Genomic DNA, 21,300 nt, shown 5'->3' on the forward strand with positions numbered 1-21,300 from the left:
CTAATTATGTACTGACTGATACCCACACAAACATAGCTGTATGTCACTAATTATGTACTGACTGATACCCACACAAACATAGCTGTATGTCACTAATTATGTACTGACTGATACCTCACACAAACATAGCTGTATGTCACTAATTATGTACTGACTGATACCCACACAAACATAGCTGTATGTCACTAATTATGTACTGACTGATACCCACACAAACATAGCTGAATGTCACTAATTATGTACTGACTGATACCCACACAAACATAGCTGAATGTCACTAATTATGTACTGACTGATACCCACACAAACATAGCTGAATGTCACTAATTATGTACTGACTGATACCCCACAAACATAGCTGAATGTCACTAATTATGTACTGACTGATACCCCACAAACATAAACAAGACACCAAGTGCAGTTTTACTAATCTTAGTGCTTTCCCATTGCTCATCTGCAGTCCCAGATAACAGCTTCTCTCCTAGAAAATAAAGAATAAAAGAAAGTGTTGGGCCCCATGTGTAATATTTTACCACAACCAGTTCTTGACAGCAGCAGAAGGAAAGCAAAAAATGTCTTATCGATTTGAGTCTCCCGCACTTCTGCTTCCTCACTCAGCTCTCTGTACCATGTGATCACTGCAGTCACGTGACTGCTGTGATGTCAGAGTGTCCTTTAGAGGGATAGAATCTAGCCGCTACCCTAGACCCTTCTCCGAAGTTCCTGATGTGTGAGAAAAGATAAGCAGATGCTGTAGTGTCAGACACCCTCCTCTATTTCTTGTAGCTGGGCAGCTGTTGGTAAGTTATGGCAGTTCTGTGCTTTCTAAATATATGCAAAACTGGCTGATCATTTTTATAATTCTGCTCAGCATTTACACTGGGTATGTGATAGGAATCACGCAGAGATACAAACAGGCTCTAAATTAAGCAGATTTCCCAAACATTTTTATTAAATAAAATGAAGCAACATAAATATTAGTGAATGCTTTCCTTAGTACTTTGTGTTGTGTGTTTGCATAGATATATGTTCATGAGCATGTGTATGTGTGTATATATGTTCATGAGCATGTGTATGTGTGTATATATGTTCATGAGCATGTGTATGTGTGTATATATGTTCATGAGCATGTGTATGTGTGTATATATGTTCATGAGCATGTGTATGTGTGTATATATGTTCATGAGCATGTGTATGTGTGTATATATGTTCATGAGCTTGTGTATGTGTGTATATATGTTCATGAGCATGTGTATGTGTGTATATATGTTCATGAGCATGTGTATGTGTGTGTATATGTTCATGAGCATGTGTATGTGTGTATATATGTTCATGAGCATGTGTATGTGTGTATATATGTTCATGAGCATGTGTATGTGTGTATATATGTTCATGAGCATGTGTATGTGTGTATATATGTTCATGAGCATGTGTATGTGTGTATATATGTTCATGAGCATGTGTATGTGTGTATATATGTTCATGAGCATGTGTATGTGTGTATATATGTTCATGAGCATGTGTATGTGTGTATATATGTTCATGAGCATGTGTATGTGTGTATATATGTTCATGAGCATGTGTATGTGTGTATATATGTTCATGAGCATGTGTATGTGTGTATATATGTTCATGAGCATGTGTATGTGTGTATATATGTTCATGAGCATGTGTATGTGTGTATATATGTTCATGAGCATGTGTATGTGTGTATATATGTTCATGAGCATGTGTATGTGTGTATATATGTTCATGAGCATGTGTATGTGTGTATATATGTTCAGTTCATGAGCATGTGTATGTGTGTATATATGTTCATGAGCATGTGTATGTGTGTATATATGTTCATGAGCATGTGTATGTGTGTATATATGTTCATGAGCATGTGTATGTGTGTATATATGTTCATGAGCATGTGTATGTGTATATATGTTCATGAGTATGTGTGTATGTGTGTATATACTGTATGTTCATGTGTGTGTACTGATTCTTGTTGTTAGTAAAGACCTTAGTAAGTGTATTCTGCACCTTCAGCTGCTGCTGTTTATGTCACATGATCACAGACTTAAAGGGACAGGGTCCTGTACATTTGGTTTTCACTTAAAAGAACCAGAAACCCTAAATGTTTTTTACTATTTAAATTTACTTCTATTATGATATTTGCTTCATTCTTTAGATAAACTTTCTGTAAACAGCAGCAATGCAATACTCGGAGCTAGCTTAGCACATAAGGGGAGCCAATTAGACATGTGCACAGAGGAAAGATTCTGATTTTTTTCAAATTTTGTTTCATAGCGATTCAAATTAGAATGTATTCGTTTCAAATTTGATTCGTAAATTCAGAAGTTCGGTATGTGTTATGTTGATTCAGATGCTTCCAAGTTACACAAACGGAATTATTTCACTGTTCTATCTCACTAAATTTTATTTTTATACTGAATTGTGATTAGTCCATGGCCATTCGAATGTAATGAATAAATCCAAACTAATTTGGATTTATTCATTACAAATGTATTCGGATTAGTTTAGTTTCGTTGCTAGGGTAATTCTGAAATTCAAATCGATTCAAATCTCTGAATTTGGTGAATTTGTCCGCATTTTGATTCAGAACGAAATGAAACGCACGTGTCTAGAGCCAAGAGGCTTGTTTGTGCGACCACTAATCAGCAGCTATGCTTTGCTGCAAACGTCTCCAAAAGAATCAAGCAAATGTGATTATAGAAGGAAATTTGAAAGTTGTTTAAATCTGATTGACAAAAGTTTAACTTTGACTTTGCTGTCCCTTTAATGTGTTTCTAATGACTTGTTTTACCGGTGTATAAAATAGTATAAAGTGTATGGGGAATTTCACCTTTAGGTTTTTTGTTATGTAAAATAACTGTTTGCTCTTTCTAATTTATTTTCATTATCAAATAGTAAACAACCTTTTTTAATTACCTGATATAAGACACCAGCCCCTACTTCGCATATGTAGAATTTCACATTATATAAAAATATGAGTCTGTTATTGGCTGATAGTTGTCACATGGTACAGGAGTCTGTTATTGGCTGATAGTTGTCACATGGTACAGGTGCAGAACAAAATATCAGAAAACAATCTATTGCTCTTTTGAAATCAAAGGCCTAGATTTGGAATTTTGTCGGTAAGGACCCGCGTAGGTAACGCCGGCTTTTTTCTGGCCGCACCATAAAAATAACTCTGGTATTGAGAGTCCACAAAAAGGCTGCGTTAGGCTCCAAAAAAGGAGCGTAGAGCATTTTTAACGCAGCTTCAACTCTCGATACCAGAGTTGCTTACGCAAGCGGCCAGCCTCAAAAACGTGCTCGTGCACTATTCCCCCATAGGAAACAATGGGGCTGTTTGAGCTGAAAAAAAAACTAACACCTGCAAAAAAGCCGCGTTCAGCTCCTAACGTAGCCCCATTGTTTGCTATGGGGAAACACTTCCTACGTCTGCACCTAACACTCTAACATGTACCCCGAGTCTAAACACCCCTAACCTTACACTTATTAACCCCTAATCTGCCGCCCCCTCTATCGCTGACCCCTGCATATTATTTTTAACCCCTAATCTGCCGCTCCGTAAACCGCCGCTACTTACATTATCCCTATGTACCCCTAATCTGCTGTCCCTAACACCGCCAACCCCTGTATTATATTTATTAACCCCTAATCTGCCCCCCTCAACATCGCCTCCATCTGCCTACACTTATTAACCCCTAATCTGCCCCCCTCAACGTCGCCTCCATCTGCCTACACTTATTAACCCCTAATCTGCCGACCGCAAAGCGCCGCCACCTACATTATAGCTATGTACCCCTAATCTGCTGCCCCTAACACCGCCTACCCCTATATTATATTTATTAACCCCTAACCTGCCCCCCACAACGTCGCCGCCAGCTACCTACAATAATTAACCCCTAATCTGCCGAGCGGACCTGAGTGCTACTATAATAAAGTTATTAACCCCTAATCCGCCTCACTAACCCTATAATAAATAGTATTAACCCCTAATCTGCCCTCCCTAACATCGCCGACACCTAACTTCAATTATTAACCCCTAATCTGCCGACCGGAGCTCACCGCTATTCTAATAAATGGATTAACCCCTAAAGCTAAGTCTAACCCTAACACCCCCCTAACTTAAATATAATTTTATTCTAACGAAATAAATTAACTCTTATTAAATAAATTATTCCTATTTAAAGCTAAATACTTACCTGTAAAATAAACCCTAATATAGCTACAATATAAATTATAATTACATTGTAGCTATTTTAGGATTAATATTTATTTTACAGGCAACTTTGTAATTATTTTAACCAGGTACAATAGCTATTAAATAGTTAAGAACTATTTAATAGTTACCTAGTTAAAATAATTACAAAATTACCTGTAAAATAAATCCTAACCTAAGTTACAATTAAACCTAACACTATACTATCATTAAATTAATTAAATAAAATACCTACAATTACCTACAATTAAACCTAACACTACACTATCAATAAATTAATTAAATACAATATCTACAAATAACTACAATGAAATAAACTAACTAAAGTACAAAAAATAAAAAAGAACTAAGTTACAAAAAATAAAAAATATCTACAAACATAAGAAAAATATTACAACAATTTTAAACTAATTACACCTACTCTAAGCCCCCTAATAAAACAACAAAGCCCCCCAAAATAAAAAATGCCCTACCCTATTCTAAATTACTAAAGTTAAAAGCTCTTTTACCTTACCAGCCCTGAACAGGGCCCTTTGCGGGGCATGCCCCAAGAAGTTCAGCTCTTTTGCCTGTAAAAAAAAACATACAATACCCCCCCCCAACATTACAACCCACCACCCACATACCCCTAATCTAACCCAAACCCCCCTTAAATAAACCTAACACTAAGCCCCTGAAGATCATCCTACCTTGTCTTCACCTCACCAGGTATCACCGATCCGTCCTGGCTCCAAAATCTTCATCCAACCCAAGCGGGGGTTGGCGATCCATCATCCGGTGGCTGAAGAGGTCCAGAAGAGGCTCCAAAGTCTTCCTCCTATCCGGCAAGAAGAGGACATCCGGACCGGCAAACATCTTCATCCAAGCGGCATCTTCTATCTTCTTCCATCCGGCGCGGAGCGGGTCCATCTTGAAGCAGCCGACGCGGATCCATCCTCTTCTTCCGGCGACTCCCGACGAATGAAGGTTCCTTTAAGGGACGTCATCCAAGATGACGTCCCTCGAATTCCGATTGGATCCGATCAGCCAATCAGATTGAGCTCGCATTCTATTGGCTGTTCCGATCAGCCAATAGAATGCGAGCTCAATCTGATTGGCTGATTGGATCAGCCAATCGGTTTGAACTTGATTCTGATTGGCTGATTCCATCAGCCAATCAGAATATTCCTACCTTAATTCCGATTGGCTGATAGAATCCTATCAGCCAATCGGAATTCGAGGGACGCCATCTTGGATGACGTCCCTTAAAGGAACCTTCATTCGTCGGGAGTCGCCGGAAGAAGAGGATGGATCCGCGTCGGCTGCTTCAAGATGGACCCGCTCCGCGCCGGATGGAAGAAGATAGAAGATGCCGCTTGGATGAAGATGTTTGCCGGTCCGGATGTCCTCTTCTTGCCGGATAGGAGGAAGACTTTGGAGCCTCTTCTGGACCTCTTCAGCCACCGGATGATGGATCGCCAACCCCCGCTTGGGTTGGATGAAGATTTTGGAGCCAGGACGGATCGGTGATACCTGGTAAGGTGAAGACAAGGTAGGATGATCTTCAGGGGCTTAGTGTTAGGTTTATTTAAGGGGGGTTTGGGTTAGATTAGGGGTATGTGGGTGGTGGGTTGTAATGTTGGGGGGGTATTGTATGTTTTTTTTTACAGGCAAAAGAGCTGAACTTCTTGGGGCATGCCCCGCAAAGGGCCCTGTTCAGGGCTGGTAAGGTAAAAGAGCTTTTAACTTTAGTAATTTAGAATAGGGTAGGGCATTTTTTATTTTGGGGGGCTTTGTTGTTTTATTAGGGGGCTTAGAGTAGGTGTAATTAGTTTAAAATTGTTGTAATATTTTTCTTATGTTTGTAGATTTTTTTTATTTTTTGTAACTTAGTTCTTTTTTATTTTTTGTACTTTAGTTAGTTTATTTCATTGTAGTTATTTGTAGATATTGTATTTAATTAATGTATTGATAGTGTAGTGTTAGGTTTAATTGTAGGTAATTGTAGGTATTTTATTTAATTAATTTAATGATAGTATAGTGTTAGGTTTAATTGTAACTTAGGTTAGGATTTATTTTACAGGTAATTTTGTAATTATTTTAACTAGGTAACTATTAAATAGTTCTTAACTATTTAATAGCTATTGTACCTGGTTAAAATAAATACAAAGTTGCCTGTAAAATAAATATTAATCCTAAAATAGCTACAATGTAATTATAATTTATATTGTAGCTATATTAGGGTTTATTTTACAGGTAAGTATTTAGCTTTAAATAGGAATAATTTATTTAATAAGAGTTAATTTATTTCGTTAGAATAAAATTATATTTAAGTTAGGGGGGTGTTAGGGTTAGACTTAGCTTTAGGGGTTAATCCATTTATTAGAATAGCGGTGAGCTCCGGTCGGCAGATTAGGGGTTAATAATTGAAGTTAGGTGTCGGCGATGTTAGGGAGGGCAGATTAGGGGTTAATACTATTTATTATAGGGTTAGTGAGGCGGATTAGGGGTTAATAACTTTATTATAGTAGCGCACAGGTCCGCTCGGCAGATTAGGGGTTAATTATTGTAGGTATTTGGCGGCGACGTTGTGGGGGGCAGGTTAGGGGTTAATAAATATAATATAGGGGTCGGCGGTGTTAGGGGCAGCAGATTAGGGGTACATAGCTATAATGTAGGTGGCGGCGCTTTGCGGTCGGCAGATTAGGGGTTAATAAGTGTAGGCAGATGGAGGCGACATTGAGGGGGGCAGATTAGGGGTTAATAAATATAATACAGGGGTCGGCGGTGTTAGGGGGAGCAGATTAGGGGTACATAGGGATAATGTAAGTGGCGGCGGTGTGCGGTCGGCAGATTAGGGGTTAAAAAATTTTATTCGAGTGTCGGCGATGTGGGGGGACCTCAGTTTAGGGGTACATAGGTAGTTTATGGGTGTTAGTGTACTTTAGAGTACAGTAGTTAAGAGCTTTAGAAACCGGCGTTAGCCCAGAAAGCTCTTAACTACTGACTTTTTTCCTGCGGCTGGAGTTTTGTCGTTAGATGTCTAACGCTCACTTCAGACAAGACTCTAAATACCGGAGTTAGGAAGATCCCATTGAAAAGATAGGATACGCAATTGACGTAAGGGGATCTGCGGTATGGAAAAGTCGCGGCTGAAAAGTGAGCGTTAGACCCTATTTTGAGTGACTCTAAATACCGGCGGTAGCCTAAAACCAGCGTTAGGAGCCTCTAACGCTGGTTTTCACGGCTAACGCCAAACTCCAAATCTAGGCCATAGTAAGTTGTATTGCATTTTATTTTTATTATTATAACAAACACACAAATATGCAGGTCTGATATTTTAGAAATTAGCATAAAATCTTATATTTTAGGCTTTTGCAAAGTATGGATTTATATTAAAAAAATAACTGAGCAATATGGTTTGTGTACGTGTATATAAGTATATATTATATATATGGAAAAAGTTGTTACATATATTTTGGGGGCTTCTTTTAAATATAAATAGTAATAAAATGAAAAATTACAAAATCTCACAGTTACAGCAATTTATATGTGTAGAATAAAATATAGTCAGAAGAAAGATAATATATTCTAGAAAGATTAGAAAAAAAATATTAGATAATACAGTTAGTGAACAAACAATAAAGGGTCAAATTATTAGTATTGAAATCTTCAGTATTGTATCACATAAGTATCTAATATATAGAGAATGAAGGTAGCACACGATTTCAAAGGCCGAACCTTTTATTAGAGCAACGTTTCGGGGCTCCTGCCCCTTTCTTAAGCTAATTTACAACTGACACACACACCCTTTTTAAAGGGTCAAACATAAAACAGGAAACCAATTACAAAGCAGGGGTGTGTCTAGCAGGTACTTCACATCATCACATATCCTGTGGAAAAAAGAAAAAAGCCAACACATCATTTTTAACCCTTTTCACCCCTTAACAAGAATTGGACAACCTATTAAAAACAATTGCAGCAAGTCACCAACCATATAAACTCTATTGCATCAAAAGCAGATACCAAAAAATACATTGAATAAACAGCACTTAACACTAGTGATGATCATTAATTTATATGTTACATGTTGGTTATAGCAATGGAAAGAGATCAAACTCCCTGTTTAACCCCTTAGGGTGTAGAGTGTTAAGAAGCCAAATCCACTTAGCTTCCCGATTTAGTAAGTCCCTATGCCTGTCACCTCCCTTGGGTCTCTTGGGAGCACTGTCTATTACCAAATACCTAAGCTGATTAGCCTGGTGCCCCATTTCTGCGAAATGGGCCGGAACTGGCAAGTGCAACATTTTAGTATTACGTATGGTTGACTTGTGTTGGCATATGCGGTCCCTTATCTTTTGGGTGGTCTCACCGACATATAGTAGCCCACAGGGACACTTAAGCGCATAGACAATGTAAGCTGAATCACATGTGTTATACCCTTTAATCTGGTATTTCCTCCCTATATATGGGTGTGATATAACTCCGCCCTTAATAACATTGTTGCACTGTGCACACCCCAAACAAGGAAATGTGCCTTCCTTGGGTTTTCCAAAAAATTGTTTATGAGTATCACTCCTAGGTGTCTCAGACATGGCATGTACCAACTTTCTGCCTATCGTATGCCCCTTTCTATATGAGGCCCTAGGGACTTCCCTAAATTCCTCAATCTCTGGACAGGTATCTTGTAAAAGATACCAATGTTTTTTTTATGATATTATATACTCTCTTGCTCAGGGTACTTTATGAGCTAACAAAATTCATTCTTTCTCCCTTTGCTGTATTCTTTCTTTTACTATTGTTTATTCTGACTGGGCAGTTTTTCAGAGATTCCTCTATAGTAGTTAACTCTTGAGCATCATAGCCTCTGCTGACAAATTTACTCTTCATGCTCTCAGACCTATCACGTCTAATAAGTGGATCAGATACAATTCTGTCTAGTCTTAGTAATTGTGACCTAGGCACACTTTGGAAGACTCTTGGGGGGTGAAAACTGTCTCTGTGCAGAAGTGTATTTCTATCAGTGCTTTTAACAAAAATGTCTGTTGCTAATCCTCCCTCTTTTTTGTACACCATTGTATCCGAGAATTCCACTTTCTGCATATCCATCTTGCTGCTAAATTTAAGAAAGGGAACTGCATTTTCTATGCAGTCCTTAAATTCCATTAATGTCTCTGGGGGGCCCCGCCACACGATGAACAAATCATCTATGTAGCGGTGCCACCCCAGACAGTATTTGGAAAAAAGTGGATTGGTGTAGACATGCCTTTCCTCTATGGCATCCATCACCAAACAGGCATAGGATGGGGCCACATTCGACCCCATCGCTGTGCCGTTTTTTTGCATATAGAAATGATTTTCAAAAAGGAAGATATTGTTGGTAAGTACCAAAGTTGTAAGTACCAAATTGATTTCCTATTTGGAAGTGTGTGCGAATCCTATTTGCTCTCTTTATATATACCATTACCCTTAAGGGATATCAGCACCACAAACTTCACAAATTTTCTACATATATATCAAGGCTGCTCCTAAATAAAACATCATGTCCTGTGAGACAGGAGTATTCGCTTACTCTGAGGATGAAGCAGCAAGGATTGCCACCCTGACGCTGGGGGCCAGAGATTTCCTCACAGCGCCCGGCAACCTTGGCGTTTCATTCTGACATACTAAAGCAAGAATGTCCAGGGTATGCGTATGTTTAGGTAATTTATTGCTTTTATTTAATATTTTTTATGTAAAAATGAGAACAATGTCTTATTCAGTTAAATAAAAACCTTTTTTAAATACAGTTTTGGTTATTATATTGCAAATCAGGACAAGTAGATTGTTATGAGGGACAAGTAGATTGGGCTCCCGCTTTAGTCCCTTGGACAAGTAGTTTTTTTGGAAATTTCCACACCCCTGTAAAACATCAGCAGAAGAACCAAAATGATACAGCTGCCTGAAGAACTTTTCTACCAAAAACTGCTTCTGAAGAAGCAAATACATCAGAACGGTAGAATTTAGTAAATGTATGCAAAGAAGACCAAGTTGCTGCTTTGCAAATCTGATCAACTGAAGCTTCATTCTTAAAAGCCCACGAAGTGGAGACTGATCTAGTAGAATGAGCTGTAATTCTCTGAGGCGGAGTCATACCCGACTCCAAATAAGCTTGATGAATCAAAAGCTTTAACCTGATCTTTCCTAGGACCAGAACATATAACATACTAGAAGTCTTCCTGAAATATTTAGTAGCTTCAACATAATATTTCAAAGCTCTTACCACATCCAAAGAATGTAAGGATCTTTCCAAAGAATTCTTAGGATTGGGAGACAAGGAAGGGACAACAATTTCTCTACTAATGTTGTTAGAATTCACAACCTTAGGTAAAAATTGAAATGAAGTCCGCAAAACCGCCTTATCCTGATGAAAAATCAGAAAAGGAGATTCACAAGAAAGAGCAGAAAGCTCAGAAACTCTTCTAGCAGAAGAGATAGCCAAGAGGAACAACACTTTCCAAGAAAGTAGTTTAATGTCCAAAGAATGCATAGGCTCAAATGGAGGAGCCTGTAATGCCTTCAAAACCAAATTAAGACTCCAAGGAGGAGAAATTGATTTAATGACAGGCTTAATACGAACTAAAACCTGTACAAAACAGTGAATATCAGAAAGTTTAGCAATCTTTCTGTGAAATAAAACTGAAAGAGCAGAGATTTGTCCCTTCAAGGAACTTGCAGACAAACCTTTATCCAAACCATCCTGAAGAAACTGTAAAATTCTAGGAATTCTAAAAGAATGCCAAGAGAATTTATGAGAAGAACACCATGAAATGTAAGTCTTCCAAATTCGATAGTAAATCTTCCTAGAAACAGATTTACGAGCTTGTAACATAGTATTAATCACTGAGTCAGAGAAACCTCTATGACTTAGCACTATGCGTTCAATTTCCATACCTTCAAATTTAATGATTTGAGGTCCTGATGGAAAAATGGACCTTGAGACAGAAGGTCCGGCCTTAACGGAAGTGGCCAAGGTTGGCAACTGGACAACCGAACAAGATCTGCATAAAAACAACCTGTGTGGCCATGCTGGAGCCACCAGCAACACAAACGATTGTTCCATGATGATTTTGGAGATCACTCTTGGAAGAAGAACTAGAAGCGGAAAAATGTAAGGATGATAACACCATGGAAGTGTCAGCGTATCCACTGCTTCCGCCTGAACATCCCTGGACCTGGACAGGTATCTGGGAAGTTTCTTGTTTAGATGAGAGGCCATGAGATCTATCTCTGGAAGACCCCACATCTGAACAATCTGAGAAAACACATCTGGATGGAGAGACCACTCCCCTGGATGCAAAGTCTGATGGCTGAGATAATCCGCCTCCCAATTGTCTACATCTGGGATATGCACCGCAGAGATTAGACAGGAGCTAGATTCCGCCCAAGCAAGTATCCAAGATACTTCTTTCATAGCTTGGGGACTGTGAGTCCCACCCTGATGATTGACATATGCCACAGTTGTGATATTGTCTGTCTGAAAAGAAATGAACGGTTTTCTCTTCAACAGAGGCCAAAACTGAAGAACTCTGAAAATTGCACGGAGTTCTAAAATATTGATTGGTAATCTCGCCTCTTGAGATTTCCAAACCCCTTGTGCTGTTAGAGATCCCCAAACAGCTCCCCAACCTGAAAGACTTGCATCTGTAGTTATCACAGTCCAGGTTGGCCGAACAAAAGAAGCCCCTTGAACTAAACGCTGGGGATCTAACCACCACGTCAGAAAGTGTCGAACATTGGGATTTAAGGATATTAATTGTGATTTTTTTTATAATCCCTGCACCATTGATTCAGCATACAAAGCTGAAGAGGTCTCATGTGAAAACGAGCAAAAGGAATCGTATCCGATGCTGCTGTCATGAGGCCTAAAAATTCCATGCACATAGCCACTGAAGGGAATGACTGAGACTGAAGGTGCCGACAGGCTGCAACCAATTTCAAACGTCTCTTGTCTGTTAGAGACAGAGTCATGGACACTGAATCTATCTGGAAACCTAAAAAGGTGACCCGTGTCTGAGGAATCAAGAAACTTTTTGGTAAATTGATCCTCCAACCATGTTTTTGAAGAAACAACACTAGTTGATTTGTGTGAGATTCTGCAGAATGTAAAGACACAGCTAGTACCAAGATATCGTCCAAATAAGGAAACACTGCAATACCCTGTTCTCTGATTACAGAGAGTAGGGCACCTAGAACCTTTGAAAAGATTCTTGGAGCTGTTGCTAGGCGAAATGGAAGAGCAACAAATTGGTAATGCTTGTTCAGAAAAGAGAATCTCAGGAACTGATAATGTTCTGGATGAATCGAAATATGAAGGCATGCATCCTGCAAGTCTATTGTAGACATATAATGTTCTTGCTGAACAAAAGGCAGAATAGTCATATAGTCACCATCTTGAAAGTTGGTACTCTTGCATAACGATTCAAAATTTTTAGATCCAGAACTGGTCTGAATGAATTTTCCTTCTTTCGGACAATGAATAGATTTGAATAAAACCCCAGACCTTGTTCCTGAAAAGGAACTGGCATGAATACCCCTGAAAACTCCAGGTCTGAAACATACTTCAGGAAAGCCTGAGCTTTTACTGGATTTGCTGGGATGCGTGAGAGAAAAAATCTTCTCACAGGAGGTCTTACTCTGAATCCTATTCGATACCCTTGAGAGACAATGCTCTGAATCCATTGATTTTGGACAGAATTTATCCAAATATCCTGGAAAACCTTAATCTGTCCCCTACCAGCTGAGCTGGAATGAGGGCCGCTCCTTCATGCGGATTTAGGGGCTGACTTTGGTTTCTTAAATGACTTGGATTTATTCCAATTTGAGGAAGGCTTCCAATTGGAAACAGATTCCTTGGGGGAAGGATTAGATTTCTGTTCCTTATTCTGACGAAAGGAACGAAAACGGTTTGAAGCCTTAGATTTTCCCTTAGGTTTTTTATCCTGGGGCAAAAAAACTCCCTTTCCCCCAGTAACAGTTCAAATAATAGAATCTAACTGAGAATCAAAGAAATTATTACTTTGGAAAGAAAGAGATAGTAATCTAGACTTAGATGTCATATCAGCATTCCAAGATTTAAGCCACAAAGCTCTTCTAGCTAAAATAGCTAAAGACATGGATCTAACATGAATTTTGATAATATCAAAAATGGCATCACAAATAAATTGATTAGCATATTGCAGTAAGCAAACAATGCTAGATGTGTCAGAATCCAATTCTTGTTGCGCTAAATTTTCCAACCAAAAAGTTGATGCAGCCGCAACATCAGCCAAAGAAAATGCAGGCCTGAGAAGATGACCTGAATATAAATAGGTTTTCCTTAGATAAGATTCAAGCTTCCTATATAATGGATCCTTAAAGGAAGTACTATCTTCCATAGGAATAGTGGTACGTTTAGCAAGAGTAGAAATAGCCTCATCCACTTTGGGGACCTTTTCCCAAAACTCTATAGAAATTGCTGGTAAAGGATACAATTTTTTAAACCTTGAAGAAGGAATACATGAAGTACCTGGCTTATTCCATTCTTAGAAATCATATCAGAAATAGCATCAGGAATAGGAAAAACCTCTGGAGTAACCACAGGAGGTTTAAAAACAGCATTTTAACGTTTACTAGTCTTAACGTCAAGTGGGCTGGCTTCCACAACATCCAAAGTAATTAACACTTCTTTTAATAAAGAATGAATATACTCTATTTTAAATAAATAAGTAGATTTGTCAGTGTCAATATCTGAGGAAGGATCTTCTGTATCAGATAGATCCTCATCAGAGGACAATAAATCATTATGTTGTTGGTCATTTGAAATTTCATCAACTGAGTGAGAAGTTTTAAAAGACCTTTTACGTCTATTAGAAGGCGGAAATGCAGACAAAGCCTTCTGTATAGAATCAGTAACAATTCTTTAAAATTCATAGGTATATCCTGTACATTAGAAGTTGAAGGAACTGCAACTGGCAATGTACTATTACTGATGGACACGTTTTCTGCATGTTTATCATGACAACTATTACAAATGACATTCGGAGATATAATTTCCACAATCTTACAACAAATGCACTTAGCTTTGGTAGAACCGATGTCAGGCAGCAAAGTTCCAACAGATACTTCTGAAGCAGGATCAGATTGAGACATCTTGCAAAATGTAAAAGAAAAAACAACATATAAAGCAAAATTATCAATTTTCTTATATGACAGTTTCAGGAATGGGAAAAAATGCAAATAGCATAGCCCTCTGACATAGAGAAAGGCAAGAGGCAAATAGCGAAGATAGAATAGATAGAGGCGCCAATGGTGCAGATCAATGAGGAATCTCAAGGGTTATCAATAAGAGATATACACAGGGTACTCACTTGTAGGAGAGGTAACCAGTTATGCCTATAGGAGCAGGCTGGATTTCTACAGCAGCCCAGCTAGCTGATCAAGGCCCCAACAAGCAACTCCAGGGTGCAGGGAATCAACAGGTCCAGGTTAAAGACCAGAATAGGTGTACAGGCAGGATGGTAGACATAGGGCAATTCACCCTATTAGTAGCGTAGCACCAAGATATGATAGACTCTTAAAAGTTGGTAAAATAAAAACAAATTTATTTAAAAATTGTAAAATACACAACTTCTTATGGTGCCAAATAAAATCTTGGATAAAAGGAGAAACAATGCAACGCGTTTCTCAGTAAAAACCGTTTCATGATGCCTGATGAAACAGTTTTTACTGAGAAACGCGTTGCATTGTTTCTCCTTTTATCCAAGATTTTATTTGGCACCAAAAGAAGTTGTGTATTTTACAATTTTTAAATAAATTTGTTTTTATTTTACCAACTTTTAAGTGTCTATCATATCTTGGTGCTACGCTACTAATAGGGTGAATTGCCCTATGTCTACCATCCTGCCTGTACACCTATTCTGGTCTTTAACCTGGACCTGTTGATTCCCTGCACCCTGGAGTTGCTTGTTGGGGCCTTGATCAGCTAGCTGGACTGCTGTAGAAATCCAGCCTGCTCCTATAGGCATAACTCATTGCCTCTCCTACAAGTGAGTACCCTGTGTATATCTCTTATTGATAACCCTTGAGATTCCTCATTGATCTGCACCATTGGTGCCTCTATCTATTCTATCTTCACTACAGATCGTCCATCATTGTATGCTGTTAGAGAGCTGCCTACCGAACCATTTCTACAATCAAACACGCTTGTTCAGCATTCAGGATCCTAGCTGACATTACATTGGACTCTTTTTTTTTCTATATATTCACCTGTGGTAATATAATATAACATAATTGAATAATTATAATAATAATTTATATTTTTTCTAGTCATTGTGCTATTTATACACTATATATTATATTGTATTTTTATTATGTTATTTACCATCACTTTTTGTCACCTGTAGCGTCTCCTAGAGGATTTTAGTTTTTTTTTTTATATCTCCCTTATTTCCTAACTTTTTTATAAGAGGCAAATAGCAATGGGGTATTAAATTAATGAAAAAAATGTTGGCGCCAACAATATTCGGAAATGACACACTTGCGTCACTAGCGACGCAACCGTCTGTAAGGACCCAGCGTCAACTACGACACCGGAAATGACGAACTTGCGTCAACGGACGTACTGTTTGCGCCAAACAATTATCGCGACAAAAATGACGCAATAAAGTCTAGCATTTGGCGCACCCACAGGCCTAGAACTGCCCGCAATTTGCAAGAAAAAATATAGTCAATTTGAAAAAAAGACTAAAACCCCAGGTAAGAAAAATATTTCTCAATATGTTAATTTTCCCAAAAAATGAAACTGACAGTCTGCACAAGGAAATACATAAACCTGACTCATGGCAAATATAAGTACAATACATATATTTAGAACTTTATATAAATGCATAAAGTGCAAAACCATAGCTGGGGTGTCTAAGTAATAAAAAACATACTTACCAAAAAGACATCCATCCACATATAGCAGATCGCCAAACCAGTACTGAAACAGTTATCAGTAGAGGTAATGGTATATGAGAGTATATCATCGATCTGAAAAGGGAGGTAGGAGATGAATCTCTACGACCGATAACAGAGAACCTATGAAATAGATCTCCCGTGAGGAAAACCATTGCATTCAATAGGTGATACTCCCTTCACATCCCTCTGACATTCGCTGTACTCTGAGAGGAATCAGGCTTCAAAATGCTGAGAAGCGCATGTTAACGTAGAGATCTTAGCACAAACTTGCTTCACCACCTCCATAGGAGGCAAAGTTTGTAAAACTGAATTGTGGGTGTGGTGGGAGGTGTATTTATAGGCATTTTGAGGTTTGGGAAACTTTGCCCCTCCTGGTAGGATTGTAAATCCCATATGTCACTAGCTCATCTATTTCTGCACTAGCTGCGTGTAACACAGTCCACACATCTCCTACTGCCCCAGGTGCCTGCAGCCCTCACATTTCTGTACAGTGCATTGCTTACAAAAGTTCTGCAGCTCATTTGCTCCCTAGTACTTTGCAGTCTGTCTATGATTTACATTCTGTGTGCTCCTCGCACAGACCTGCCCCTGCATCAGTGTACAGCATGGTGACTTGCGAGATCGCACATACCGGAGAAATGATGTGCAAGTGGGTGATGTGGTTACACCATGCTGTACACTAATACAGGGTCAGGTCTGTGCAAGGAGCACACAGAATGTAAATCATAGTCTTACTCCTCATCTAAACTGTGCCGTAGGTGATGCCCCACTAATACATAGTGCACACATTGCCGGTCTCTGGGAATATCGGATTTTGTGAATCTCCATCTGCCACAGCGTTACTGCAAGGTACTTAGAGAGCAAATGTGCTGCAGAACTTTTGTAAGCCTATGCAATGCGCTGTACAGACATGAAGGGTTATTACTAGAGGCTACAAAGTGATCTAACATCACTGGCAATCCTGCGCATGTGCACTTGAGCTAGTAACATCGAGAGAAATACTATGAGCGTATTCTTACAGAAATCAAGGGTTTGGAAAGTACCTTCTTAATCGGAAACTTTACTTTAAAAAAATATACATACAAGCAGTTGTTAGAGATTGGACACAGTGCAAGCACTTTCACATTTAACATACAAATGATTGGGCATTTCTTATTTTCAGTGTATAATGTCCCTTTAAATACTTTACAAAACACCTATATTTAAATCGTTATCCCTGTCCCTTTGTCTTGTCATATTTCTTAGGATTATTCCAGTAGTTATGTAATTACTATAAATGATTTACCTACACTATGACAAATATTTGTGTAATTGTTAATAAGGGCTAAGGCTCATTGTGACTATATTAATAAGTAAACTTGCGAAATTTGACTATCTAATATTTATAAACAAAACATTTAAAGCTGACCCTTTTAATTTAAATATATACAGCTTTACCGGCATTTAACACTTTTGGCTGGGCGATTGAAAGCTCTCTGCGCTGGCGAGATAATTAAAGAATTATCGCCAGTCCTTCTATTTCCCTGGTGGAATGATCTAAAGACACTTTTTACCCTGAAAACAGGGTGTCTCGCTAAGGGGCGTATACTGCATTTTCATATGAAATGTGCACAACAAAATTAGTATTTTAAACATTATACAAAACAAATATTTGAACCATTCTCACAAAAATAAGCAGGGAAAATTATATTGTTATGGTGCATCAAAAATCGTAACAAAATTATTCACCAAAAATCGTATGTTAACAAAAAAGTAAAATTAGTATGTAATTTACACAGGAATAAATCAAATTAAACATGCACAGTGTAAATAGTAATTGTAGTACACTGGATGTGCAAAAATCACACAGAAATTTGAACTTATAAATACAAAATACAAAGCGTAATTGTTGTTTTTTCGTAACATGGGCGTTCCATGGGCGTATATGAAAATGTCTATTCCCAGCGTAATTCTATAAAGATTTTCACACTGCAGATCTCAGTTTTTTCTCTCCAACTAAAAGGTGGTGAGCTTTTCTCAAAACACTCAATTTCCTTATAATCCTAATAGAAAAACACATATATACGCAAATATAGGTAAATGTAAGATGCTGTAAGCAGAAAACAGCGTAATGTGAGTTATATTGGCTGCAGGATTTTAATTTTAAAGTGCTCCCCCTGCTCCCTGCTAACTTCACACTAAGGAACAAAGTTTCCCTATCCAGCGAGCTTCATTACTTTTAATAGGAGCCATCTCGCCACTCGCAGGGACTGCCCCTTTTTTATGATCATTGCACTGGGGCAGCCCTGCAAGAGTCAGCGAGAAAAAGTAGGTTTGATCTGGTGAAGATTATATCATTGAGCCCTTTATATGTTGTGTTTTTTTTACTATTTTCTTATTTTAAAAAAATGCAAGATAATGCAAGTTATAGCAAACCCACAAAACGGCAGGTCTGTTATTTTAGAAATTCTGGTAAAATCTTAAATTTTAGGCTTTTGCAAAGTATGGATTTATATTAAAGAAATGACAGAGTAATATGTTTTGTGTATATGTATATAAGTATATATTTATATGTATAGAAATAAATGTTATGTCTGATGGGGGCTTCTTTTAAATACAAAAAGTAATACAGTGACTAATTACAAAAGCACACAGTTGGTTGCAGAGTACAGCATTGTATATGTGTACAATAAGAAATATATACAGGTAGCCCTCAGTTTACGCCGGGGTTAGGTTCCAGAAGGAATGGTTGTAAATCGAAACTGTTGTAAATTGAAACCCAGTTTATAATGTAAGTCAATGGGAAGTTAGGGAGATAGGTTCCAGGCCCCTCTCAAAATTATCATAAGTAACACCTAATACATTATTTTAAAAGCTTTGGAATTAAGACTTTAAATGCTAGACAGCATTATAAACCTAATAAAATAATCACACAACACAGATTTTATAATTAAACTAAGTTAAATGAACAAAAACATTTGCTAAACAGCATTATAAACCTAATAAAATAATCACACAACACAGACTTCACTTGCATTTTTCTGCAAACAGTTCTTTCTATGCATTCCAATCTGGACTGATTTATAGACAGGAAGATCTTGTTCCTTTGAAATCTGCTTGACAGCTCAGGTCTGGTTAAACTGATTAATTTCAGCTTGCTTGGCTTTGCTGCAACATAAGCGGACAGCTCCACCTACTGGCTATTTTAATAAATGCACTGCTTCTCAATGCTTTTCAATAGCAGTCACATGACTGGAAAAAAAGGTTGTTATTCTGAAACAGTGTAAATTGAACAGTTGTAAAACGAGGGCCACCTGTATATATATGAAATATAATGTATAATGTATTCTAGAAAGATTAGAAAAGGAAACATTAGGAAAAAAAAAACAGTTAATGAACAAACAATAAAAGGATCACATTATTAGTATTGAAATACTCAGCATTGTATCTCATATGTATCTAATAAAATGTTAATATTATACATCTGTTTGCAACTAAGTTATGTTATAATAACAATTTCCATCAATAAAAACATAATATAATGCTGTATCCTGAGATATTTTAGGACACAAAAGATAATACTCCCACACTTAAATAAACAGTTGGTTTCCTCCTTACTTATCCATATGATAATCACACCCTGAGGGGGAGGCAGGGACTCTGTATTCATGTGACACCAGATGAGACAATAGACATCTATATGAGAACAAAAGTCCAGGTGTGACCCTCTCATTGTCTCCCAACTGACAAGTTGTACTCATGTGAGTCACACAGAGAAAGGTGACACTCCCACATTAGTATAAATATCTGTGTAACACTCAGTGATATCACAGGAGGAACCAGAGAGACTTCATACTTACAGAGCTTCTGCTAAACGGTAATATGCAAAACCTGACATAAATCTTTATTAGCAGCCTCACACTGTTGTGTTTTATATAATGATGAGAAAATATTGTTCTGTATTTTGTTATGATAAAGATAAAATATTTCACTTCATATAAGAAACGGAGTTTATATAAAAAAAAGTCCACTGTATTTGTTTAATTTATTATTTTCATGCTGTGTTAATGAATTTATTGTTTAGTTCTTCAATTTAAAAGGCTAATTTAATACATAATGATCTACAGAAGTTTGTAAAATGAATGTTTGTAGCAAAACCAAATCATATTTTCAAGCTTGAGGAGGTCTGTCCAATAATACATGTGTGGGGGTAGTTCCTGTTATCCAATGAACAAGAGATTCTTAAGTATCAGCCAACCAGAATCCTGTATTTCCCTACAGGTTTATAATTAACTTTAGAGCCTAGGTAAACCATTTTCATTTAAAATTATTTTGAAACTGCTATTTAATTCAGTAAAAAATATCAACTGGCCCTGTTGTATCAGTCTAATCACAAATACTTAAGGACCGGGCATTTCAGACAAAAACTTCCCCAAAAGACCAGTGCATTTTTAGCATTTTTTGCCATCACTACATTTCAACAGAAATAGAGCCTTTTTTTATTTACCTATCAAAACTATTTTTTTTTTTAGTAGACAACATAAAGGGGCCTATGTATCAAAGGTCTTGCGGACCTGATCCGACAGTGCGGTTCAGGTCCGCAAGACCTTGCTGAATGCAGAGAGCAATACGCTCTCCATATTCAGCATTGCACCAGCAGCTCACAAGAGCTGCTGGTGCAACGCCGCCTCCTGCAGACTCGGGGCCAATGGGCCGACAGCAGTGATCAGACTCAATCGGGTTGAATTGTGGTGATTCCTGTCCGCCTGCTCAGAGCAGGTGAACAGGGTTATGGAGCAGCGGTCTTTAGACCGCTGCTTCATAACTGCTGTTTCTGGCGAGTCTGAAGACTTGCCAGAAACACAGGCCCACAAGTGCCATACAGAGCTTGATAAATGGGCCTCAAAGTATTGATCTAGGCCCATTTTCGTATATTTCATGCCACCATTTCACCGCCAAATGCGATCAAATAAAAAATTATCTTTTTCACAAACTTTAGGTTTTTCATTGAAATTATTTACAAATCGCTTGTGCAATCATTATTATTTATTATTTATAAAATATTTTACCAGGAAGAATACATTGAGTTTTCTCTTGTTTTCAAGTATGTCCTGGGTCCACAAAAC

The 21,300-nt window shown here is 37.8% G+C and overlaps 1 protein-coding gene across 1 annotated transcript in view; it reads left to right on the forward strand.

The window, feature by feature from the left end:
• Positions 1-21,300, forward strand: part of LOC128661347 (zinc finger protein 850-like) — a 396,731-nt gene that overhangs the window by 371,789 nt on the left and 3,642 nt on the right. Inside the window, exon 10 of the mRNA XM_053715611.1 lies at positions 16,776-16,953. Within this exon, the coding sequence (XP_053571586.1) occupies positions 16,776-16,953 (178 nt within the window). The remainder of the gene's footprint in view (positions 1-16,775; positions 16,954-21,300) is intronic.

This window comes from Bombina bombina, chromosome 5, assembly GCF_027579735.1.
Source record: "Bombina bombina isolate aBomBom1 chromosome 5, aBomBom1.pri, whole genome shotgun sequence".
Taxonomy (NCBI): Eukaryota; Metazoa; Chordata; class Amphibia; order Anura; family Bombinatoridae; genus Bombina; species Bombina bombina.